This window comes from Macrobrachium rosenbergii, chromosome 7 (genome assembly GCF_040412425.1).
Source record: "Macrobrachium rosenbergii isolate ZJJX-2024 chromosome 7, ASM4041242v1, whole genome shotgun sequence".
Taxonomy (NCBI): Eukaryota; Metazoa; Arthropoda; class Malacostraca; order Decapoda; family Palaemonidae; genus Macrobrachium; species Macrobrachium rosenbergii.
The window spans coordinates 39,946,132-39,972,898 of record NC_089747.1 but is presented as its reverse complement, the minus strand read 5'-3'; the positions used below and the strand labels follow the sequence as shown (position 1 = coordinate 39,972,898).

The window sequence follows — 26,767 nt, the reverse complement described above, 5'->3', positions numbered from 1 at the left end:
GCTGGCGATGCCCATAGATCCACTGAGCTCACTTCACATATACCTACTGAGCTTTTTGAATATAATTTAAGTAAATGTTATCTTTTTCTCTCCTTCAGCAAAGACACCGCAAGGGTTGGAGAAACAAACCCCCCGGCTAAATACATCAAAGTGGAAAGAACTAACTGCCAAGACGATGGGCGTGAAAAGGCTGTCCAAGATGGACGTGAGCTGGGTGGGGAAGGTCCTCAGTCAAAAGAAGCAGCAGAATGGGGTGAGCTGAAAACAGAAATAGATATTAAGGAGGAGGCCCTGGATGATTTTGTAGATGAAGAAGAGAACATGACTTTGAAGATCAAAAAGGATGAAGAGATGACTTCTGTGGAGGAACTTCGGCCATTCAGAGTTTAGCAGTATTATGAAAAGAAAGGTAATTTTTCAAGAATGTGTTGGTAGATCACATAAAATCAAGGGAAGAGGCAGATAAATGTAAGAATCAGAATGTGTTAAAATGTAATATAATTTTTAAGATTAACACGCACACATTATATATATACATATATATATATATTAGTTACCTATATTAAATTTTTCTCCACCCTGCACCTTTTTCCTCATGGAGTCTGATCTGACTTTCTCGTGTGAGGATGAGGGAGCTAGCCCCACACTCTCTTGTGGATCCCAGCAGTCGCTGGTACCCATTCATAGCTGGGTGAACTGGTGTGAGGTCCTTCTTAGAAAAAATTCAATTTAACGAGGCATCTTCGTAACTCAAGTATACTTGGTCACAACAATATGCTTTACCTATCACTGTTCTAAAGAATATATTATACAAAGATACCAAGGTACATTTATACATATGTAATATACATACATAAACACAGACACATATATACATGTGTGTGTAGGTGTGGGTGGGCGCATGCGTGCGTTAGTTTTTACATGTGCGTTACATAAGCAAGTGTTTAAATATGCGCTAGACGAGCAAGTGTTTAAATATAACTGTCTTGCTAAAAATAGAGTGCCTATAGAACGGAAATAATTGTATCAATATCCCTAGTGAGAAAAGTGAAGAAAAGATCGACTAACTATTGCAGATAAATAATGGTAAAGTGCAAGGTATAAAAAAAAGGGTCAGTGTGCACTGTTCGGTTCCTTCTTGCACTAACAATGCGCTGTCAAGAGTGGTGAAGTTATCATTTAGCTCGGAGACCAATGGTGGTTTGAATATAAGAGAGAGAACCAGTAAGTTAAGCCAAGAAGCTTTTGGCAGAGGCCTACCGCAGCGCTTTTAGGTGAGGTTTGGCATTTTTGAACCCGGCATTAAATTTCGTGTTCTGGTTTTATTGGCACAGTAATTAACAGGGAAAGGTGGAAAAATCAATCTTGTCAGAAAATCTCTAGAAATAAAATGTAATGGTATGGTGCCACACACACACAGTGGAATGGAATACAAAATTTAGGCCAAGCGTTGGAGCCTATGAGGTCATTCAGCAATGAAAGGGAAATTAAGAGTAAAAAGGTTTCAAAGGTTTAACAGGAAGTAAACCTCACAGTTGCACTATGAAGCAGCTTGTTCTGAGAGGGTGGAAATTAAGATGGAAGAAAGAGAATATGAGCGGAGCTACAGTAAAAAGGAAAGGAGGGAGCTAGGGGCTGTGGAATACCACTCGGCGAAGCCCATTGTATCAGGTACTCGACAAATGTGAACTAAGTAGGTTCTGATGTAGGTCACCATCACAGAAGGCCAACGTTATATGTCAAATGACCCTTACTGAAAATCTGGTCTGCTGATTACACCACAAGCAAGTTTTTCTAACTGATGGGATTCATAAAAAAATAATCGTCACCTTTTATGGGGATCAAACTAAATCATCCGAGGAAATGATGAGTGTTTTACTTAGAAACACATCTGCAAATCTGTTAACCACTATTTGGGCCCCTCACCATCAGTCTTCTTAACTGAGAGCTTTAATGAAGGTGTCGCCAAGCTTGTTTGTAATGTGTAATTTATTGCAAGGCTCTCCAACATGTGCGCTGCATAACTTATAACCACAAGAGGATTTAGGCAACAATGTTTGGAAGACCTTGTTACAGCCCACATCCAGAAAACCACCTTGAGGAACCCTGACCTTGGAATAATGGATGGCTTAAGCGGACTTTTACTTTTCCAAGTCTTAATTTCTGGAAATGTTTTCCATTGAAAACCTTGAATGAATTTCGGCAGTGAACGGGAAAAGAAACTGTTCCTGGATTAAAACACTGGTCAGGAAGGGCAGCAGTCTCCTCTGCAGTGAACTGACCCCAAGTTATTACACAGGGTAAAACTTTACTTCAGCTCAGGGGCACTTAATTATTTTTGTAGCTATTAGGTCTGGCTAATGGACCCAGCAGCTTTCAAGCGTTCAAAAAAGAGAGTTAAACATAAGCTTATGAATCAGAGTGCCAACAGGCCTATTTAAGACAGGTAAAATACCTCCGATTTAAACAGGCGCAATATGTACGTATGAGCTGAACTTGGTTCTTGTCATCTGTATTTAAGGAAAAGGACATTTTTATGGAGCCCTACTAGTAAAATGATTACTGAAAGCTCTTGAGCAGTGCTCCTAATAGAAAGTCTACCATACAAATGCATCCAGTACAATATTACTTGACAGGGGGAGAGAGTTTACTCAGTACGCTAGTTGACCTCAGTATCATAAGTGGTTTAGAATTGGAGATTTTTAATATAAGTATTGCATAAGCCTACTGTCTTTATCATGTATATTTCCTCCTATGCTATTTTTTGCCATTAGCAAAATTTGTTTATTTTTCTTGAAGAATGTGCGTTAAGTGTGATGGAATGAGAGGATCGTCTCATATGATTGCTCAGACATGATAGGGTGGCAACCTGACTTAGGTTGTAAGTAGAGATTATTTGTCTGACATGGACGAGGATATCTGGGTCAGATATTGCCTTCACAGAATGCATTTAACCTCACTGGTTTGAGAGCAGAGCACAAACCAAAAGACTACGATTTCTGCCATTTTTTGTCTTAACCAGTGACAAAGCATGCCACTTTTGACACTACCCTGAAAATCCTTCAAGAAGTTTTAGATCAGCTGGAACAGACTTATCTATAATGAAGGGGGTATATTAAATAGCCTATGAAATCACTGTGAATAATTCTATAGTCTAGCAATTTGCTCCTGTATTTAAGTCATTGCCTTTTAAACAAGGTTTTCATGAGAACAATGGATTAATACACTGAGAGAAGTAGTGCAGAAGCTATCTCGGCAGTCCATAGGATAAGGGAAAATATTTTACTGAATGAAACTTACTAATATGAATTTTACAAAAGAGTATTTGGTCCAAATTACAAAATTAAATACAGTAGATTTTGTACAGTATCTTATACAAACTAAATGAATTTCAATTACACATATATTGTACTAAAACTAAAAACAAAACCAATTTAACTATACAAGTTGACTAAAGTATTACAAACAGATGAATTACTGGTGTGTAACATTTTTCGTTTTCTAATATCCATGCTTTTCATCGTTCAAATTAATTATCACATCACTTCACTCGTTCGCTAACCAAGTCTTGAGTTATGAACTTAAGTCAAGTTTGTAAAGAACATTACGAATTAAGTCTCATTTGTCGTTGTCTGAGAACGGAAAGAAAAATCGTTTCACAAGCTCCTAACCCTAAACAAAGCAGTGTCGTCTTTACTGCCTTTTGTTTATCATCTTACTTTTTGTGCTCGTAAATCATTCATGGAAGATAATGATTCATCGGTACACCAACTTCGTGGGATGATGATTTTGTCCTTAAAATTCTCAGCATATTCACAAGGTGCTGCATGATTACGGGGTGTTATGTCTGCCACTCGTACTTGCTTTGCAGTAGAAGCGAATGTATCCTCTCAGGTTAAGTGAATAAAGGTTACCATACAACAGTCAGTCTCTATAAATAATATATTGAACTGTATTTCGCAGATACTTAGGGATTAAATTGGTTGCTTTCCCCTGTGTGCGAGAACAAAAACGCATATGCGCATTCGTAGCACGCACAAATCGTCCTTATCAAAGGCACAGTTAAGGTTAGATTCGGTAAACATTGATTTTCACAGCTATTGCAGTTTCCGTACATAGAATTATGGTTCATAAGGTGAACTTTCAACGTATCTAAGTAAACGTCACCAAAAATAATGAAGTCTACATTCGGCTTAAGGAAATTAAGAAGAGTAAATCAATATCAAAGTGACGTCAGTGAAGCAGCACTGAATTCTCGAACCTTAGTGGAACCAGCAGTGAGAGCCAGACACTCTGATTCGTCGACAAGTGTCGAGCGTATTTTAGTCTCAATGTTTCAGACCACAAGGGGCAGCCAGCTTTCACAGCGTAGTCTGCTAAAAACCTGCTAAAACCCACCAACCGCCACAATTCGAAATGAGGAAAATGCGTTGGACAAGAGCTAAAATATACACCTTATTTTCCTACTTTCTTTTCGATGGCGTAATTTTCACGCATGCGCAGTTATATGCATACGAAAATCATAGCCAGTAAGACCATTTCACATCAAAATGTGCACGATGTATGTTCTGTGGAAAGAAAACATTATTTCGACGGGTCAATATGTAGACTCCACGAAGTAACCTGTTTTCTTACATTAATCCAATTGTCAGTATTTACTGTATAGTGTCAGTGAATTGACAAGTTTTCTTTGCTAGTTTCAAGAGCGCTGTATTTAAGTTCAAACAGATATGTAGTTAAGAAATGAACTTAAAATTTACAGGGTAAAACCCGGAGGGCCTTGCAGTTACATCATGTCTCCCTCAGACCTTATTGTTTTGGCTTACAAACACCGAAATCCTTTGGCTGATAACTTTGATAAAGCCTTCGTAAACTTATACAAAGTTTTAATGGGAACCTGTTAGGGTTTTTTCAAAATTGTAGCAACAAAGGGATGCCGTGAAACTTGATTTAAATCGACCTTCAATGAACCCGCTACATACTGCCATGTGCATACTGGGCTATAAAAATAAGCTGTGTAATCTGAAAGAAGTAAACTTACACAGGTATTCTTATGACAGATAAACGACACGACACGACACAACACATACGTATAATGTGTGTGCTTTGTGTGTGTGTATTACTTTGTTTGTTTGTTTGGGTTACAAATTAAATACTAAACACGCTTCTACTGACTTGAGAGATCTAACCAGGGCTACCAACCACGAGGTTGACGAAGCATGTGAACTGTTTACTGCCGACAACTGTTAGCCTGCTAGCCACATGTGCAAGAGAATATTATTAGCCTAACCCAGAATAAAACATGAAGTTCGCGATTAACAAAATCACGTCAGGGTGATTTTGAAGGATATTTTATAGCTCCACAAGTGAAGTAGAAAGGGAAATGAAATCCAGTGAATTTCACTCTCAAGTTTGCTTGCTAATGGGAAGTAGGTGAATGGAAGATAGTCCCAAGTATTCTATATTATGGTCTTCGTGGTCCTGTATGTAAGAGAGATCGAGAAATGCAAACGAAGTACAAAGACCTGAAGATGGAACTGAGAGAGAACAATAGTAACTTGTTACTTGAATCTCCAGCTACTTCCAGATTTCTCTGGGTTCCCAAACGGGACTGAGGGCATTAAAGGTTTCCTTTTATTAATAGTAGCTGAAAGCAACAGGGTAAGCAAGGAATGAACCCAGAGTTGGTTACAGACTTCCCGTGGGATACAGGATGAAGTTTGCTCTTCTAATTGAAGAAGACAATTCTGTCAAAGTGAAAAGGAATTGGAACCTAAGTACAGTAAGGTGCAGGTATCTTTTCATAAATGATACAGAGACCAAAATTCGTTTTTAAAGATTTATATAACTAGTTCCTAAAGAATAATGCTTGTCAACACAACTCTTACATTATGTTAAGTGTAATTCAGGGGATTGGAGCACTTTATAAAAACAAAACTCAAGTGTCTGAGAGAAAGATTCCACCCCTTTTTCAATCGGTAAACCATGTTTATTGAAATGACAAACCTACTTTTCTAGATGACTGAGGTTGTCTCAAATGGAGACACTACTCTGAAAGAAACTTCGTTCACAAAGCAATTCAGTTCTCTTAACAAATGGGCACCCAGATAGCTTTAGACTTATGTTCCACAGAAGTATTTATGTGGAGGGTGGCTTGTAGCCAAAAGGACCCCCTTTCTAAAACAGGTAGGCTTACAGTATATCAGTTTGTATGTAAACTTGAATGTTGCAGTTATATCACTAAAACTGAAGAAATGTTAACACGAACTATGGAGTTGCCCAACAGGATACAGGTTAAGCGATACAGGCACATAAAAAACAGGCAATTTCACTTAATGTAGACACTTGGAAGGAATTCCATTTCACTTGTCTGCTGACGTTTCTTCATCTGGCACTGCGGCAAAGTTCCAATCTAGTTGAGCAGGTTTCTCGCAGATGTACCTGTTGGTAGAATAAGATATCTTTATCACTCTACTTCTTAAGTTTGAAAATCTTGGTTGAGTTCTAAACTCTTGACTCTGTTGAGGATTATTCAACTTTCAGAGCAACAGGAAAGTGTATTTTCAGAGCATTACAATACAGAAATCTCTAGAAAGTAGTCTTGGAGTATATTTGCAGCACAGGCAGGTACTGTACTTTTTTTAACTATTCCAACTCTTGTTACTCGAATCTCCAGGTACTGACAGGTTTTTTGGGTTAACAGTTGTCAAGTAATGATTTTCTTTTCTGCTGAAATGGTTTCGTTCCTTACCTAAACACATCTCCGCAGTTCACATCATTGAAGCGATCGTCTTTTGAAAGATAGTAATGGACACAGCGTTCTGCTGAATTGTTGGGCTCGCCTTCAGCCCACCTGGAAGGAGTAAGATCATTGTTGAGAAACACCACTTCCATCGTCATTGAAGTAAGGTAATAATAGAAGCGTTCTACTCCTAAAATTGTTGCCAGTGCCTTCCACCACTTGTACCTAATCCTGAGGGTATGAATTAAACCTTGCCCACTGAATCGAAGAGGGTAAGATAGGAGAAAATTAAAGAGTCCTTTTTGAAGCCCCAATACTGCCTTGAAATCTGTTTAATCAATGATATTTAATAGCTTTTGAATGGATTGACTCTCTAGCAAATGTTCAGAACACTAGGCCTACCTGTGGTCTGAATTTCGAGCATTAGTTTGCTGTCTATAATTAACACGATACTGTGGACATCGTGTAATGTACAGGTAGTGCTCGAGTTACGATGATTCGACTTACGATCATTCGCTTTTACGATGGGGTTAGCAATTAATATCGATACGACAATATTTTGAAAATACGTAATTTTAAATTTCGCGGGTGACTGGCGCAGGCAACAACATACAACCAGGCAGCGTACGGTGTACGATACGTTGGGCCGAGAGGCTGGAATAGGTACATTAATTCAATGAGCTAACCTCACTTGCTCTCGTTGTGTTGGAAGTTCTTTTTCTCCATCTCTTTATTCCATCTTCTAGTTAAAAAAAGGAAGAGAATAATAAAAGCATTGTTAGTAACCTTATACTCTTGGGAAAATGCGTACAGCCATATACAACCGAACGAGACTCTGTTGTTTTGCTAATAACCAAATCGGATAACAACTGTTTTGCTTGTATTTCAACCATCGTACGGTTAAACAATTATCGTAGTTATATTAAAAATGACGTTAAGTACTGATATGTTTTTACACTGCCCTTATCCGCTTTGGAGAAAAGATCGGCAAGGAAATATACTGCTACAGTAAAATTAAGTTGTAGCTGACGCTGAGAAAATAATGTTCAAGCTGCTAATGACTATAAATTATCGTACATTGGCAACATGGATGAAACTCGACCGCAAATAAAATTGGAAAGTATTTTAATCAAAACTACTGGACATGAAAGAACACACATTACTGCTGTTTTCACGCCGATAAAAGATACATACGAAAAGCTCGTGGTATGATGATGAAATCAAGAGAAAAAAGCGAACGGAATCTTGTATTTTTTTTTTTTGTTTACACAAAAACGGCCAGCCGCCAACGTCATCTACTAACGAAAAAAATGGCTAAAATAATTTCACAACGAGACATGTTTAAGTTATATTTCGACATAAAAACACTTCGTATAACGAAAAATACACATGTCCCTTATAAATAAAGTATCTAGACATTCATGTACGCTAACTTGAAGCAAGAAATGCCCTCTGAACCGAGTTAAATGCATCGAAATAAAGACCGCGTGATCGATTCCGAAACCAACACATTTGATCGCTATGATCGGAATTCATGATGCAAAAGCAATATAAGAATATTTACGATTGGATACAGTGTAGTAAAGCATAACATTTTAAAAGATCCATGGAAAAGATGCACATTCGTTATTTTGATGTTTGTATACTGTGTAGTGTAGGCTAGGCTACCATATATGTATAGATGGTACTGATTACCCTAGTGTAGGCTGGGCCATATTCGAGTTACGATTTTTTCAACAAACGGTGGGTTTTTTGGAACCTAACCCCATCGTAAGTAGGGGAATACCTGTATATTATACACAGCAAACCAATGCTTGAAGTTCAGACCACAGGTAGGCCTAGTGTTCTGAACTTTTCCTACAGAATCAGTCCATTCAAAAGTTATTTATCACTGGGACAGTGATAAATGGTCCTCTGTCTAACTCTCATTGCCATTTCTCAGTAGTCCAAGTGTGATTCAGTGATCCTGTGACCCTATGCTATGATATAATTCGAATGATCTTTTTCTCTCAGTTTTCTGGAAGAAGCATAATGCTCACTTCTGATCTAGGTACCCCAATAATCACGAATTCCTATTGCTACAAGTTCAGCTCTTACCATGATTCAACGAGTTTGTGAATGGTGCCATCTACAACCCATCTGTAGGTTCCTTCTTCTTGGCGGTCACTCAGTCCTACGTAAGTGTTGTGACCTTTTGCAAGATCTGCAAAGAGAATAACTGGCTAGATTGAATGGGAAATTATGATTCTCCATCTTTGTCTCATAGGCCATACTTTCCAATAAAAGTCAAGTCAGCTGTCTAGAAATTCTGTGGAAACAGATGACATGTGAGTTTGTTCGAAGTTTATGATATATATAATCTAGCTTTGCTCTTCTGTAATAATTTTCAAAGATAGATGGTCAAGACAATGCAATTGTTTTGGGGGTACCAGCTGGTACCAATACAAGAAACAGTCTCTATCTCAGCTTAGTTCCCTAAGGGCTTACTGGAACATACCAGCAACTTCCTATTAAAGTGCATTGTGTTCAGTGATATTACATGCACTGAAGAGCAAAATCTTTGACTTGGTCTATTTCAGCTTGGAACAGTGACTTATCTGTTTGATTAAGCAACCTGATGGTGCCACTGTATAGTGTCTTCTTTAATATTTAAACTCACAATCACTTGTACTCACTACGGAGGAAGTTGTACTCTTCGTCGTGAGTGATTTTGACCAAGTCAGAATTCATGTTTATGCACTTTTGACGGCTCTCTTCCCAGTTGCTGGTGTCTTTGCTCATGAAGTAACAGGAAGATCTCAGCTTCACCCAACCACCCTCACAGACAAGATGATCTGCAAGTAAAATTAAGATCTTTCATAACAGTGTTGAATGTCATATCATGTCAGAGTTCAAAATGGTTTATCTGAGGTTTAGTTCCTCACAGGGCAATGCCTGTGCCACCCACTTGGTCTCTTGCATGGCTCACTGTAGGTGGTTCTAAAGTTGCCTATAAATTCCATGATTTGCTCTCACCATAAAATCTTTTATCACTTTCATTCATTGATATTCTGCTCTGTACGTCCTCACTGCCCTCCAAATTCCATCTAAACTTTTCCTTTACTGCTTTGGTAAAAACCACTAGACTGTCCTCTCACAAAATTATCTAAGATTCACAAACTCTCTTCTGTCTAGGCTTGCACTGCGCTTCTGTTAAGCCTTCTATTATCTGTCTTGTAATCTTTTAAGTGAAAATAGGCCCACATGATTCTCTTAACCATTTACACAGAATCACCTTTTCCCATATACTAAGGGACCATTGTTTCTCTGACTTTACTCTTCTGGAATCTTTCCAAAATCCAGACATACCTACACATCCTGGTCAAACGATCGATTAGGCTATCGGCATCACAACTCAGAATCTCACTTGTGACTCCATCAACTCTTTGATACTTAACCTCTCAATTCCCCTCTTCACATTCTTGACAGTCAACTCGACAGGCTTTCTCAGATTCACAGAACTCCTCCCATTCTTGCGTCAGCCATATTGCCTCTCTCTGTTCTCTGCGTTCAGCTTTTCAAATTACTGACTCCATTTTAAGTGGACAGAGTCTGCTTAAAATCCCTCCATTGTCAGGTTTTGTTGTTAAAATCTGTTTGTTCACTAATATTTTCCTCCTTCCAGTCCAACTTCTTTTCCTCTCTCTCTCTCTCTCTCTCTCTCTCTCTCTCTCTCTCTCTCTCTCTCTCTCTTTGCTTAACCTCGATGCGTTATTCTCATCTGTCTGCAAAAACATCTCACAATCTTCTACTTTCCCTCATTTTTGAGACCAGTTTATCACCAAATTATGCATACTATATGTGTATCTCTCTCTCTCTCTCTCTCTCTCTCTCTCTCTCTCTCTCTCTCTCTCTCTCTCTCTCTCTCTATATATATATATATATATATATATATATATATATATATATATATATATATATAATGTGTGTGTGTGTGTATGTTCCTCAATTACAAAACGTTGATTAATCACCTGTGGCCATTAAGCTGATTATTGTCTTGAGTCCTGAGGCGACTTTGTCTGAAGCAACCGCTTGCGCTGAAAAGAAAACGGGATTTACAGCTGGAAAATGGGCTTTTGGCTATATCTATATATACTATATATACATATATATATATATATATATATATATATATATATATATATATATATATATATATATATATATATATATATATATATAAAATATTATATATATATATGTATATATATATATATATATATATATATATATATATATATATATATTACAAAATTAGATGATATATCTATACAGACAGACGTTACAACCTTATTTACTTATGTCCCAAACTTTTATTATCTATTTGTCACTCAAGATTTTCCTTTTTTATTACGGTTTTGAAAACTTTACCTCTTAAAGTTGTTAGATAGTTTTCCCAACAACCGTTATTCCGGAAATTGCTAATTACCAATTTAGATAACAACTGACTTTTCGTATAGGTTAAATGAGTTGACAACGTTCGAATATTCAACTAACAATTTAGTATTGCTGCTAACTTCGGCCCATAATGGTGTCCATCATTAAGAGAACGTGGAAATAATGTGCTCGTTGATGAGCAACAGTTTGTGTAGCCAACGGAAAAAGAGACACTGCAAGGCTAGACTGTATACAAAAACGTCGGCCGAAGACTTTGAAGTTTTGAATCATGTAAACTTACACACGCACTCATCAACGAAAGATCAAGTAGATGCTAAAGTTGCACATGAAACTGTAAAAGAAAAAGTGAAAACGTCTCACCAATCAAGTCGTGTCCTGGTATCTCAAGCGTATTGACGATCAGGATCGCATGTTGATATTCGAAAATATAACAGTTGATTTTGAAAGGGCCTGTTTCAATGGAATAATGGCTGTTTTCCCTAATGATTCCCTTAATGGGTGTTTCTTCCATTTATCACAATCACTGTAAAGAAAAATAGTTGAACTGGGTTTTAAACAAGAATACCTCAACAACAACGAATTTTCTTCAAAAATGCGACATTTTTCAGCCCTAGCTTTTGTGCCAAGCCAAGATGTTATTTGGGTTTTCGAAGAACTATCGGACGATGATGCGTTACCACAGGAATTTCTTGCCTATTCTGAATCAACATACATAGGAATTGACAGAGGGACACGGAATAACGAACGAAGAGCTACACCTACGTTTCCGATCTGTTTCTGGAATGTCTATAGCCGTGTTGCAAATTCTTTACCACGAACAAATAACAACGCGGAGGCATTTCATAATGCGCTTAATAAATCAGTTAGTAACGCCCACCCCAGTATCTGGAGACTAATATTATTGACGCGCTCAAAGATGAGGAATGCTTAGCAAAAGGTAAGAGAATTCATTTTGAGCGCGGGGATTCACTTCCAGACAAGAAAAAGTATAAAGATTTAAATGCCAGAATAAAGAACATCGTCTCAAACTACAGCACTTATGATGATAAAATAAGATATCTACGTTCCATTGCTTATAACATGCATGGTTTTTTAATAAACCAATTTTGTTCTCTCATGTATTCTTTATGATCTAAATTTTTCAAAATACTTGTTGTTATAAAATCGCGTTCTTATTTTCTTTTTCTTTTTCCTCTATATTTTTTCAAGTTACTTTTATTAATGAAATATCTCTAGCAATATTAATAGGTAAACAGTTTTTACAACTAAAATAAAAAGAAACAAAATTTTAGTTTATAAACTTTTTGTAAAAGTCTCTTTTATAAGTAAATAAAAAATCATAGTGGCAATATTCGGGGTAGCAATATTCCTAGGTGGGCAATTTTCCCAGTGGCAATATTCCCGGTGGCAATTTACCCAGTGGCAATTTTCCCAGTGGCAGTTGTCCGCGCACGTTTCAAAACACTGTCTTTCACGTTTAGGCTAACTAGTATTCCCTTAGGCCTATACTTAAATCACGTGCATGTTGTAGTTTTTCAAAGCATAAAACACGAACATAAGTAACAATTTACCGATTTACAAGCAACAACAACAAAAAGAGCAGCTCATTAAACTTCGCCAAGATTCTCCGGCTCTCTATTCCTCACCTTGTACTACGTGAGTGAGATTTTCAATCGAGTCTACAATCCTGCTGAGTTGAGTGTGATCCATCTGCTGCGGGTAGCAGCGACCAGCCATTGCAAGAAGAAGAAGAATGGTTGCAAGCAGACGAGAGCAAGTAACAAAGGCCATACCCGAACGCTCCATCTCTTCGGCTCAAGGAGTTCAGCTTAAGTAACGTTAGTACTATCTCCAACGGCGTTCTTCTTCTCTCTGAATTCCCAGAGGGATTAGGGCGTCCTTTTGTATAAATCCGCCTACTAGGAAGCAAGGGACACGCCGTGGTAAAAAAAAAGATGAAAATAAAGTGAAATGTGAGAACCTAACTGCGTGCGTTTAATGAGCTTGTTTATATTTGGTCTCAATTGCATGTCTCGCGTCACACTGTTCATCAAGTGTCAGCTCGTAAAGTTTTAAAAGTTATGTGTGTGTGTGTGTGTGTAATTTCTTCTCTGAGTGAATAATACCCACGGTTAAAATGTCCTGCTTAAGAAGTACGTTGTCAGAGAGAGAGAGAGAGAGTTACAAGGGTTAGGATGTCTCTCGAAGACTTTTTAGTCCATCCGAGGAGACATCATGTGCTCACTTATCTCTACGAGCTGAAGGTTTTACTGTTCATCCACAGTATTCTTCTCTGATGATTTTGTCTAACTTTCTTTTAAACTCCTCCTCCTCCACACTGTTGCTGTTGACAACTTCTGGCGGCATTTTATTCCACGCGCCACATGTCTTGTATGTGGAGAAGCTCCCACAATATGTGTCGTTTCTCTTCAGTTCTAGTTTCCATCCACTATTTCTTGTCTGGTTTTCGTTTAATGTGCAGAGGTTACTCTCTACTTTTGTTATGCCTTTCAGTACTTTGAATGTTTCTGTGAGCTGTCCTCGCGATCGCCGTGTTTCTAAGCCATGCAAGTTCAGGATCTCTAGTCGTCTTTGGTAACCTATTTGCCTGACGGATGGAATTAACTGTGTGGCTCTTGCTTGTACCCCTTCCAATCTATTTATGTCCTTTCCTAGTGTTGGTGACCAAAACTGGACTGCGTATTCAAGATGAGGTCTAACTATTGATGTATAGAGCTACAGCACCGTTTCCTTGTTTCTGCATTTGAACTGTCTCTTTATGTATCCCACTTAATTCTGTGCCTCCTTCTTTTCAGCTTTTATGCACTTTTTGTGGATTTTAAGTCCCTTTTTGTGGATTTTAAGTCCCTAGTAATAATGACTCCAAGGTGCTCTTCTTGTTCTACACTACCTGTGTCATTCCCAAGCAGCATGTAGTTGGCATAAGGGTTGTTCGTTGCTATTGGTAACATTTTACACTCATCCAAGTTGAAAGGCATTTGCCATCTTTTTGACCACTCTCCTATTTTCCTTAGACCATTTCTTAAACTTTCCACTGTATCTGGGTCAGCTGCATTTACACCTAGTCTGGTGTCGTCTGCAGATTTGGTTATCCTACTAGTTGAGCCTACATCAATGTCATTGATGTAAATCAAAAACAAGAGCGGGCCAAGGACAGAACCCTGGGGAACTCCGCTTGTCACATGTCCCCATTTCTTTTTTCACCTTTTATTACGAGACTCTGTTTTCTATCAGTTAGCCAGGTCTTCGGTCCGGCCTGAGAGAGAGAGAGAGAGAGAGAGAGAGAGAGAGAGAGAGAGAGAGAGAGAGAGAGAGAGACGCCCAACAAACCCTTGTAACTAAGAGAGAACAAACGTACAAGTATCCCTTGTATCTATGTCAGAGTTCATCAAAATAAGACTAAGTAGCTGAGGTCACTGCTAGGAGAAGAACGATAAAAACATATTAATCATCGTTCTTGTTCTCGGGTTTTCCAACCAGTGGATGGCGTCAGCTTTGTAAATGTGCGGGGAGGAGGAAAAATGAATTTTTCCTTGTCCCAGCACATGTAGAACGCTGACGCCATCCACTGGTTGGGAAAACCAAAAACGAGAACGATGATTAATGTTTTTATTGTTCTTCTCCTAGCAGTGACCTCACGCTACTTAGTCTTATTTTGATGAACTCTGACATAGATACAAGGGATACTTGTACGTTTGTTCTCTCTTAGTTACAAGGGTTTCTGTTGTGCGTGCTCTTTCTCTCTCTCTCTCTCTCTCAGACCGGATCGAAGACTGGCTAACTAATAGTAAACAGAGAGTCGTAATAAACGGTGAAGAATCAGAATGGGCAGATGTGACAAGCGGAGTTCCTCAGGGTTCTGTCCTAGGGTCGCTCTTGTTTTTGAATTACATTAATGACACTGATGTAGGCTTAATCAGCAGGAAAGCCAAATTTGAAGATGACACCAAAATAGGCGTAAATGCAACCGACCCAGATACAGTGGAAAGTTTAAGAAATGATCTAAGGAAAATAGGAAAGTGGTACTTTGTGTTTGTTTAAGTTTTTTGTCTCTGTAAAGCCATAATTCTTTTATGAATTCTTTCCTATTTTCAATTTCCCCCTTCAGCAGATCTGTAAATAAAAGTATATTAGCTATCAATTCCTCTTTATATTCCTAGACATGGCTGTTGCACAAAACTGTATCTCTGTCTAATCTCACTTAAGTTTGTTTAGTTCTTTCATGTACTCTCTCATTCACTTGCAGAATCCACGGGGTCTTCTTGCTTTCTCGTATAGGAGCCTGTTTCCACCACCCTCAAGTGTATGTTTCAGATAGAAGGACAGTTTATTCTTCATGTCTCTCGAGTGGCGGGAAGGAAGAGGTCCCCATTTCGGATCTCAATGCACAAGTGTACCTTGGTGTTTGCAGGATAGTTCTATATACTTGACTGTCTACCTCTTGTAGTTCACTTCTTGTCAAGTTTCATGACTTTCAAGGCATGCATGAAGGGTGGCAAAGCTAATCCTTTCCAATGCAGCTTTTACTGATGACTGCAGTTGCCATATTTAACTTTTTTTTGCTTTGCTCTTTATCTGTTCTGTGAAGCTTCTGACTTTCATGTTGCTGATCAAACTTACACCCAGGTATTTTTATTCCTACTGTGCGCTGCATATTTTCTACGTCGCCAATACTATGCCAACCGCTGATTATTATTAAATTATTTGTTTTAGCAGCCACTTCCGACTAAGTCCAATCGGCTGCTTAATAAGCAGATAAAATCTGTTGAATATGCTATGTTAAATAGAATATATTTATGGAATCTATTGTTTTAATTTAAATTCAGTACTTATATCATTTTATATATATTTGCATGCACAGAGGAAGAAAATAAATATCTATATTCACGGGACTATCAATTATTAAAAAAATAAATAAATAAAATTAAAGTATAGAATTTTCCCCCAAATATTTAAAATTTCACTGATTACAGTCTGATATATACAAATATCTTTAAAATTGCAGAAACTTAAGCATTTATGCATACACACACACACACACATATACATCTACATTTATGCTTAATGCCAACCGCTGAGTACTAATGTACCGCTATTGTCTTTGTTTATATTTAGGCCACAATTTCCACAAGGGGTTTGTATTGCTTTTGTTACTTCTTCAAGGGAACGTCCTGGGATTAATCCACCATCTGCATATAATAGTACCATTATCTTTATAACTTCATTTCTGAAGCCTTTCGTTGTACTTTCTAATTTTTCGATTATCAAGTAAGTTATCAGTAGGAAGAATTTGGTTGAGCCATTGTACCCCTGCCGCCTTATTCCATTTGTTAACGTTCATCTCTTTTTGTTCTACATTGTTGAGGCACAGACTTGTCATGTCATTTGTATATATCTTTGTTACTGCGCTTATTATCTCTGCATGTAGCCTATATATTTCATCATAACCTCTGTTGTGCGCTTAGAATATGAGCATCATTACTTTCAGTAACTGTGTGAGGTAGTAAGTTTGGGAGGCGTTTGCTCAGAAGAAGAATCGCCAATATTCAGGCAACAGGGCATGTGTGAAAACTGACCAGAACTTCATTTGTACTATCCGTACAGTCAATTGACATTAAATGTTCAGCAAATATGCGAGCTCATCAGTGATTCCTCATTAGGCTAAGATGATTTAATAACCCCTATGAGCTTTTTTCTGTTAACTCAGTCAAATGCTTTTTGGAAGTCTATTGATACCACAAGTAGCGGGGCTTTTCTTCTGAACGCAATATTCTGAGATATACACAAATTATCAATTCCTCTTCTTTGAGTAGTAAAGCCTGAATGCTGTTCGTGAGTTGTGTTTTCCCTTCTATTTCCAATATGCTTTTCTATTTTGGTTTTCAAGGCCCAGATGAAAATTTTATGACATTAGTTAATGCTATTGGTCTAAGATCTTTGACTGTGATAGGTGTTGTTTCTGGGTTGCGAGTGTTGTTTTTGACTTAAACCAGCTGTTCTGTGTTGTCCTGCCTTTCAGTATGTTGTTTAAACATTCTGCCAATTCTCTTTTAAGGTTGGTTCTTTGTATGGACAGTTTGAAAGGAATTGGCCTCATTCCTTCTAGCCCTAGTGTTTCGTTTGATTTAATTTTCTCAAGTTGATTTTTCACACCTTCTTCAGCGATAGTGACTTCTTCCATGGGTTTAATTTCTCTCTTTGTTAGATCATAAACTCCATCCATGTGTTCTCTTATTTTTTCTTCTTCTCTTTGGTATGTTTTCTTCCAGGATTTGACGAGTTCTCAAGCCAGGGGTTCTCCCTTGATCTCTTGCTTATTTTGCGTCGTATATCCTGATCCATTCTTTTTCGGAGGTGTCTATATGTTCCCCGGTTTTCCTGTGTATTTTTTTTTATTTTTTTTTTTGGCATTCATTATCTCATTCCTAACCCTTTCTTCATATTCATGTGCTTTCTTCAAAGTATCTCTTTTTCTTCTATGCCTGTGGATTTCCTTTTCAATTCGTTATATATCCTTCTTTGGCTTATTCCTTTCTTTATTTCTTTGGTGACCCGTCCTGCCTCTATTTCTTCTTGCTTCAACCTTCTTCAACCTTCTCTTTATGTCTGTGTATTCAAGGTAAGTCCTGATGGACTCTTCTGTTATTTTCAGATATCTGATTCCTTTTGTTTCATTTTCAAAGGGTTTCCTTGCTTTTGTATTCGTATTGAACTGAAATTTATTAGGTGGTGGCCTGACAGGTCCTATTCATGCTTCCCCTCGTCTATCTCCTTTCACTCGTAGTTTTTATAGATCTATAGGTCTATCTATAGTGCTACTTTGATCTCTGCCCCAAGTTATCTAACCTTCTGCAGCTGGAAAAAAGATGGCTAGTGGCTTTTCACTTGGACTGGACTGTTATTCGGTAACACTTTCTTTTATGATATTCATGCATTTATAAATGTGCACCTTCTGACTGTTTATCTGCAGAATAATCCGCTGTTCATCACAGAGAGATATCTGTGTAGTACCATAACTTCCATGTAGTACTATAGCCTCCATGTAGTATCATCGCTCACACAAATGGCGTGAGAGACACTCCCTGGGTATTTCCAAGTAATTTCAGTCATGTGCCAAGTGGTCACAGCGGATATCCTAGAAGTAAGCGCCGCCGAGGGTCTATAAAAGGACCCTCGCGCCTTTTTTGGGAATTCAGAGAGAAGAAGAACGCTGTTGGAGCTGGTACTAATACAAGTTAAACTCTGCGAGCCGAAGAGATGGAGCGTTTGAGAATGGCCGTTGCTAACGGCTTTCGTCTCCTGGCGACCATTCTTCTTCTAGCGACGGCTGGTCGCTGCTACCGGGTTCAAATGGAGCAGTCTCAGATCGGCAGGATTGCAGACTCGATCGACAACCTGACTCACGTGGTACAAGGTGAGGGGAAATAGCGTCAATGAGTTGCTTTTTCTGATTTGCGATTCAGTAAATTGTTACATATTTTCGTATCATGCTTTCAAAAATTACAGTATCAACGGGATTGCATTATAGGCCTCAGGGATTTTACTGAATGAACGTGAAAGTAAGTTAACAGTTGATTCATATTGTCACTGCTGCGAGGTTTTCAGACCTTTTGCTGTCAATTTCCGACGGAAATTTTCCGTTTCGGCTCTGAATGAACTCGTGGGTCCCCGTGTTTGGCCTTTGGCCTAAATTCTACATTCCATTCTGTTCAATTCAACTTTCGGTCTAACAGGTGCTTTTGTTGGGTATTATTTTGCTTTTTAATGTACATGTATATAATATGTTGAGATTCTAAAATTTTATATTCCATGCATTTTAAAATTGTACTTTCTCTCTCTCTCTCTCTCTCTCTCTCTCTCTCTCTCTCTCTCTCTCTCTCTCTCTCTCTCTCTCTCTCTTTTTAGACTTGAGAATGTAACAATGTCGTTATATGTGTGTGTGTATATATATATACACCGTGCTGGATCTTTCAAATTATTGCCCATGTTACCACGACCCATAGCTTAATAAATAACCCATTTTCTGACTATAATTTCCGTTTTCTTTTCAGCGCAAGCGGTTGCTTCAGAGAAATTCTCTTCGGGAATCATGAACATGTTCAACTTACTGGCTGCAGGTGATTAATCAACGTTTTGTTATTCGATAGATATATATATATATATATATATATATATATATATATATATATATAGTATACAATTTAGTAATAAACTGACCTCAAAAGCGAGGAAAAATATAAGATGGTGAGAGGTATTTTTGCAGACAGATGAGAATAACGCATCGTGGTTAAACAAGAGGCAGATAAAGGTAAGGTCAGGAAGAGAGAGAGAGAGAGAGAGAGAGAGAGAGAGAGAGAGAGAGAGAGAGATATTTAGAGGAAAATCAGTTGGACTGGAAGGAGGAAAATGTTAGTGAACAAACAGATCTTAACAACAAAACCTGACAATGGAGGGATTTTAAACAGACGCTGTCCGCTTAAAATGGAGTCAGTAATTTGAAAAGCTGAACACAGTGGACAGAAAGGGCAATATGGGAGGAGTTTTGTGAATTTGAGAAAGCCTGTCGAATTGACTGTCGGGAAACTGAAAGGTTGAAGAGTCAAGTATCAATGAGTTGATGGAGTCACAAGTGAGATTTTGAGTTATGATGCTGACAACCTAATCGGGCGTGTGACCAGGGTTTGTGAGGTATGCCTGGATGATCCGGTTGTGTAAGGTATGTCTGGATTTTGGAAAGATTCCAGAGGAATGGGCCAGAAAAGAAATGCTTCCTTAATGTAAGGAAACAGGTGATTCTGTATAAATGGTTTAAAGAATTATGTGGGCCTATTTTCACTTAAAAGACTACAAGACAGATAATAGAAGGATTAACAGAAGCAGTGCAAGTCTAGGCAAAAAGGAGAGTTTGTCACTTTTAGATAATTCTGTGAAAAGACAGTCTAGTGGTTTTTACCAAAGCAGTAAAGGAAAACAGTGGATAGGGACCTGAGAAATCTTATCATGACATCAAAGAGGATGGAATTTCCAATGGAGGGCAGTGAGGAAGCACAGAGCAGAATATCAATGAATAAAAGTGATGAATTTATAGGCAACTTTAGAACCACCTACAGTGAGCCAAGCAAGAGACCAAGTGGGTGGCACAGGGATTGCCCTATGAGGAAATAAATCTCAGATAAACCATCTTGAACGCCGACACGACATGACATTCAACACTGTTATGAAAGATCTTAATTTTACTTACAGATCGTCTTGTTTGTGAGGAGGGTTGGTCGAAGCTGAGATCTTCCTGTTACTTTTTTAGCAACAACACCAGGACCTGGCAACAGGGCCGTCAAGAGTGCAAAAACATGAATTCTGACTTGGTCAAAATCACTGATGACGAAGAGTACAACTTCCTCCGTAGTGAGTACAAGTGATTGTGAGTTTAAATATTAAAGAAGACACTATACAGTGGTACCATCAAGTTGCTTAATCAAACAGATAAGTCACTGTTCCAAGCTCAAATAGACCTAGGCATGATTTTGATCTTTAATGCATTTAATATTAATGAACTTAATACACTTTAATAGGAAGTTGCTGGTATGTTCCAGTAAGCCCTTAGGGGACTTAGCTAGCATAGAGGCTAATCTTTCTTTTACTGGTACCCCCAAAAACAATTGCATTGTCTTTCAAAATGAGTTACAGATGAGCAAAGCTAGGTTATATATCATAAACTTCGAACAAGTTTACTTGTCATCTGTTTCCACAGAGTTCCTAGACAGCTGATTTAACTTCTATTTTAAAGAATGGCCTCTGAGATAAAGATGGAGAAATATACTACCCAGTTCATTCCATCCAGGCATTTTCTTTGCAGATCTTGTGAAAGGTCACCACACCTTCGTAGGACTGAGTGACCAGCAAGAAGAGGGAACCTTCAGATGGGTGGCAGTTGGTACCATTCCCTCAGTCGTTAAACCAGGGTGGTAAGATCTGAAGTTGCATAAGAATGCAATTAATGAGATTCATGATTAATAAGGCCAGAATATAGTTTAGGCCCCATGGGACCTCTGAGGTCATTCAGCGATAAAACCGATATTGACTGTAAAATTGCTTGAAAGGTGTAAAAGGAGGAAAACCCTCACAGTTGCACTGTGAAACAATTGTTAGGAGAGGGTGGAAGGTGAGAAGAAAGAAAGGGATTATGAATGAAGGTACAATAAAAGGAATGAAAGGGGTTACAGCTAGGGACCTTATGAAGGGACGTCAAAAGAACCTTAATCAATGCCCTGATGGTGCTATCCCCACCTATACGAGGGAAATGAGTGAGCGACTACAACCTCTCTTCGCTGTTTCTCAGCAAAGATTATCTTACTCCCACCAGGTGGCGTGAAGGTGAGCCCAACAACTGCGAAAGCTGTGTAAGCGACATTGCAGGAGAAGACTGTGTCCATTACGGAGCCGATGACGATGGTTTCAATGATGTTAGCTGTACCTGGAAAATCAGGTAAGGAATATAACCATTTCAACAGTAAAGAATCAGTAGTAGACATGGAAAATCCACTTCAGTTAACTCCAGACACAAAGTCTGTAACAGCCTGTGGTGTGAATCTCTTCTGTAGCTGCTTGCTAAGGATTAATTCACATTGCTCTAGACAGACACCACCCTTCTTACAAACGAGTTACATTCTGGACGGCCATTTGTACGTTGAATTGTTTGTAAGTTGGTTACTGTACTTTTTATGCCTATTTGAATACAGTATGATATAAAGTCAGTACAGTAGTGTGCATTTTTTTTCATCCAAAAACAGTTCACTGTACATACAGCAGTGTATTTTATAGAACAGGCACACAGACCAAATTCTGAACCCACGAGTGGCTGAGGGGGAGCACTCTGAACACAGTTTTAGTTTGCGATCCCGTTTGTTTGTAACTCTGAATGTCTGTAAGTAAGGTGTTGTCTGTACACGTTTCCCTTGTGCTATATGACGTCGAATCATTGTTATTATTACCTTAGGCAAGGGGTTAGAAGTCAACCAAGGTTTCCAGTTTAAAATTATCTCCTTTAGAAGAAGAAATATGAAAACATTACCTTATTCTACCAACAGGTACATCTGTGAGAAACCTGCCCACCTGAGTTGGGGCTTTGCTTCAGTGCTAGGTGAAGAAACGCCATCAGACAAGTGAAATGGAATTCCTTCCAAGTGTCTGCATTAAGTGAAATTGCCTGTTTTTTTATGTGCTTGTATCTCTTAACCTGTATTCTGTTGGACAACTCCATATGTAAGGTGTCAAAGAAACGAGCAGGTAAAAGTTACTGCTACTTTATTACAGATCCAGGCAGCTTATATTGCGGCCGACTGACGCCGGGCCGCGAGAGACAATGGAATTGACTGTGACCTGAGGTCGAAACAATAAACAATAATATGCAGTGAACGAGTACAAATTACAATACAAAACATACAGAGCTACAACATGGATACAGTCTTGATGCCTGTGAATGAAGAAACATGTGATACACAATGTGTGACATTTGTATAAATACGCATAAAGTAAAAATGATTAAAATGCGTGACCTGGCACGTTTTAGGCGTGACTAATTGAGCTTGAAGAAAATGGGAAGTCACCAAAGAAAACAAGCTCAGCGGAGACTTAATTAATGGTGCCGCCGAAACACTATCCTGGCGCCGATGTGGTGACTTTACACATAGTTCATGTTAACATTTCTTCAGTTTTAGTGATATAACTGCAACATTCAAGTTCATATACAAGTTGATATGTTGTAAGCTTACCCGTTTTAGAAATGGGTCCTTTTGGCTACAAGCCACCCTCCACATAAATACTTCTGTGGAACATAAGTCTAAAGCTATCTGGGTGCCATTTGACAGGAGGTCTGAAGTGCTTTGTAAACTCTGTTTCTTACAGAGTAGTTTCTCTGCGATGTCATACTTTCTCTCCATTTGAGCACAATCTCAGCCATCTAAGAAAGTAGGTTTGTCATTTCAATAAACTTGGTTTACTGATTGGAAAAGGGGGTGGAATCTCTCTCATTATACACTTGAGATTTTTGGGGTAAAAGTACCTAATCCCTGAATTACACTTAAAATAATGGAAGTGTTGTGATGACAAGCATTATTCTTTAGAACTAGTTATATAAATGTTTAAAAATGCATTTTGTGTCTGTATCATTTATGAAAGGATACCTCAACAACTGTACTAGGTTCAAATTCCTTTTCACTTTGACAGAGAATGTGTCCTTCAATCAGCAAAATTCATCCTGCATCTCACAGGCAGCCTGCAACCAATTCTGGGTTCATTTCTTGCTTGGAACATTTTCAGCTATCTTTGTAGGATGCGTAAGTTACCCAAACAAATTCTGCAACAAAAGATTCCTGTTGCTAAAAAGAAACAGAAAACTGCTTTTTGGATTCCCTACAGAAACAGGCAATTGAAACAAAATTTCCCAGAAAATTTGTCTGAGAAAACTCAGTCTGGATGAAGAAAATATACCACATGCTCAACTGCAATACCTCTTTATCTAATTGCTTTCCAATATACCTCTGTTTTCTCACTAACACTACTTCAAGCCTAAGGCCGGACATGCAAATCTTGAATACACAGTCAGTTTTGGTCACCAACTGGGAAAATCATACCTGGTCTTGACTGATACATCCGAGACATGAATGATCTTCCGAGATTCTGGTGTTTGGGGGTGATTTTGTCCTGCCAACCTTGGTAAAAAGTATTGGGAATTTGGGATAATTGGTGCAATAACTCCAATATTTAGGCTCTATGAAGAGATTTTATTCTGAACTCGTGTAAAAGAATTTAAAAAAAAAAATTTTTTTTTTGGACAGATTAAGCTGGGGGATGGTCGTAGGGGGGACGTATAGGAAAATATATATACCTTTTATGTATATAAGTACATACATTATCATATGCATACGTACACATAGCATACATTACTTTAAAACGAAGGTACTTGTGAATAAAAGCAAACAGCTGGACACCTCGAATATGTCTGCTCTCAAGATTTACCCTCGAGGTTAATCCGGAAAATGTACCTTCTGGGATTGGGATTAAATTGTAGGGGCTGGACGTTGAAAGTAGGCCCTAGTGAGGCTAGTGGTCGAAGGTGATCAACCAAAGTTTGTTATTCCTCCAGTCAACAAACAGCCTTGAACAGTCCTGTGGGGCCTTGGTCCACCCTCCATAGGGAGGGTCTGGTATGAGAGGTGGGGTGCCCCGGAGGAGGCCAATTCCTTCCCAGTTTAAATTCGAATGAAACGGGAGGATGGCTAAGTCTTCTTACGTTTCCGAACAATAAACTCAGGATTTCCTTGATATTTTCCTAAAATTTTTAATATTTCCTTAGACTTTTCTCAAAAATGTCATATCCTTAAACATTACCCTAAAAGGACCAAAATTTCCTTAAACTAGGGAAATTTCCTTAAAAGTTACAGCACTGAGTGCAGAACAAGAGGAGGACCTTGGAGTCATTATTACTAGGGACTTAAAATCCACAAAAGGGACTTAAAATCCACAAAACTTAAAATGCACAAAGGGACTAAAATCTGAAAAGGGACTTAATCCAGGAAAAGGGACTTAAAATCACAAAAAGTGCATAAAAGCTGGGATACATAAAGGAAGAGACGGTTCAAATACAGAAACAACGAAACGGTGCTGTAGCTCTGCATATCAGTAGTTAGACCTCATCTTGAATACACAGTCAGTTTTGGTCACCAACACTAGGAAAGGACATGAATAGATTGGAAGGGGTAGGCTACAAGCAAGAGCCACACAGTTAATTCCATCCGTCAGGCAAATAGGTTACCCAAGACGACTGGAGATCCTGAACTTGCTGGCTTAGAAACACGGCGATCGCGAGGACAGCTCACAGAAACATTCAAAGTACTGAAAGGCATAACAAAAGTAGAGAGGAACCTCTGCACATTAAACGAAAACCAGACGAGAAATAGTGGATGGAAACTAGAACTGAAGAGATACGACTCGTATTGTGGGAGCTTCTCCACATACAAGACATGTGGCGCGTGGAATAAAATGCCGCCAGAAGTTGTCAACAGCAACAGTGTGGAGGAGGAAGAGTTTAAAACAAAGTTAGACAAAATCATCAGAGAAGAATACTTTGGATGAACAGTAAAACCTTCAGCTCGTAGAGATAAGTGAGCACATGATGTCTCCTCGGATGGACTAAAACGTCTTTGAGAGACATCCTAACCCTTGTAACTCTCTCTCTCTCTCTCTCTCTCGGACAACGTACTTCTTAAGTAGGGCATTTTAACCGTTGGTATTATTCACATATATGAATATGGCGACCGTTTTTCTGGAAAAACACTACTTAAATATATGTGTATATATACATATGTATACACACACACACACATATATATATATATATATATATATATATATATATATATATATATATATATATATATATATATATATATATATATATATATATATATATATATTGTATACACACATATATATAGTATATATACACAAATATTTAAGTAGTGCAGTATATTTTCAGATAAATGGTTGCCATATTCACGTATGTGAATAATACCCACAGTTATAATGTCCTGCTTAAGAAGTAGAGCGAGAGAGAGAGAGAAAAGTATAATATAATAATAATATTAATAATAACAACTTTATTCCCAATTGACACTGGTTATTCTACAATGCATACATATATACATAGTTAAAATGAAAGATCAGTAGTTAAAATGAATTCATAGTAAGGGAATACTAATCTAACAGACATTTTTTCAACTTATTCTTAAAAGAATGGAAAGTGGCAGCATCCTTGATATCTTGTGGTAGTTTACTCCACAGGGAAGGGCCTCTAGCCGGGAACTCCCTTGAGCCGATATCTGTTGTCGTTCTTTTTACAACAAGATCACTATCCTGACGCGTACAAACTCCTGTTACTGAGTTAACCATACTAAAATGATACAGCCATTCCGGTAAAATACCTCTTAAAACTTTAAAAACAAAAACACAAATTTCGTATACATATTGATCTTTAACCTTTAACCATTCCAGCTTTTTCAAGACTGCTTCAGCCCTTCTTAATAGATCAGTTACGTTACTTACGTCCCCTTCAAGTATGATTTGTGTATCATCAGCATACTGGATAACGAAAATACCAGGTAGTGATTCCGCCAAATCATTAACAAAAACAATAAGCAATATTGGTCCTAAGATAGATCCTTGCGGGACCCCAAATGATACCTCGCATCTAGATGACAATATGACGGATGGAATTAATCGATTAGTGAGATAGCTATCAAACCAAGATGGATCTATTCTTAGTTTTATACATTTATCTAATAGAATTTTGTGGTTCACGCTATCAAAAGCTTTGGATAGATCCAGTAATAGGAGCAATGATATCTTTTTATTTTCTATGTTATCATATATTCGATCAGTGACCTTCAAAAGAGCTGTCTCAGTAGATAGTTTAGACCTAAAGCCATGCTGGTGTTCACATAAAAGACTGTTTTCTTCCAAATATTTTGTCAATTGATTAGCAATTATCTTCTCGAGTACCTTAGAAAGAGT

The 26,767-nt window shown here is 38.1% G+C and overlaps 2 protein-coding genes across 6 annotated transcripts in view; one reads left to right on the top strand and one right to left on the bottom strand.

Annotated features, from left to right (window-relative positions):
- The window catches only part of LOC136840334 (perlucin-like protein), a 36,539-nt gene extending 13,308 nt beyond the window's left edge, over window positions 1-23,231 (top strand). The window contains exons 1-7 of one of the 4 annotated variants that reach the window (XR_010853593.1): window positions 16,089-18,614; window positions 19,252-19,317; window positions 20,444-20,602; window positions 21,054-21,162; window positions 21,561-21,683; window positions 22,285-22,459; window positions 22,888-23,231. Coding sequence is in view for 2 of the 4 variants with exons in the window: in XM_067107029.1 (XP_066963130.1) it covers window positions 18,458-18,614; window positions 19,252-19,317; window positions 20,444-20,602; window positions 21,054-21,162; window positions 21,561-21,683; window positions 22,285-22,363 (693 nt within the window). In the remaining 2 variants the exon portion in view is untranslated. Of the gene's footprint in view, window positions 1-98; window positions 1,192-16,088; window positions 18,615-19,251; window positions 19,318-20,443; window positions 20,603-21,053; window positions 21,163-21,560; window positions 21,684-22,284 lie in introns of those variants that run through there. The other 3 variants (XM_067107029.1, XR_010853592.1, XM_067107028.1) reach the window with 3 other exon arrangements.
- Window positions 5,826-13,074, bottom strand: LOC136840336 (perlucin-like protein). Of its 2 annotated transcripts, none has more exons than XM_067107030.1 (6): window positions 12,826-13,074; window positions 10,753-10,818; window positions 9,418-9,576; window positions 8,840-8,945; window positions 6,752-6,853; window positions 5,826-6,441 (listed from the first exon to the last, which is right to left on the bottom strand). In XM_067107030.1, exons 1-6 carry the CDS (start codon window positions 12,983-12,985, stop codon window positions 6,363-6,365), a joined length of 672 nt encoding a protein of 223 aa, XP_066963131.1. In that variant the 5' UTR covers window positions 12,986-13,074; the 3' UTR covers window positions 5,826-6,362. The 2 variants fall into 2 exon arrangements, with proteins under 2 accessions (XP_066963131.1, XP_066963132.1); XM_067107031.1 differs by lacking the exon at window positions 12,826-13,074 and adding an exon at window positions 11,540-11,699.
- Window positions 23,232-26,767: the final 3,536 nt, after the last annotated feature.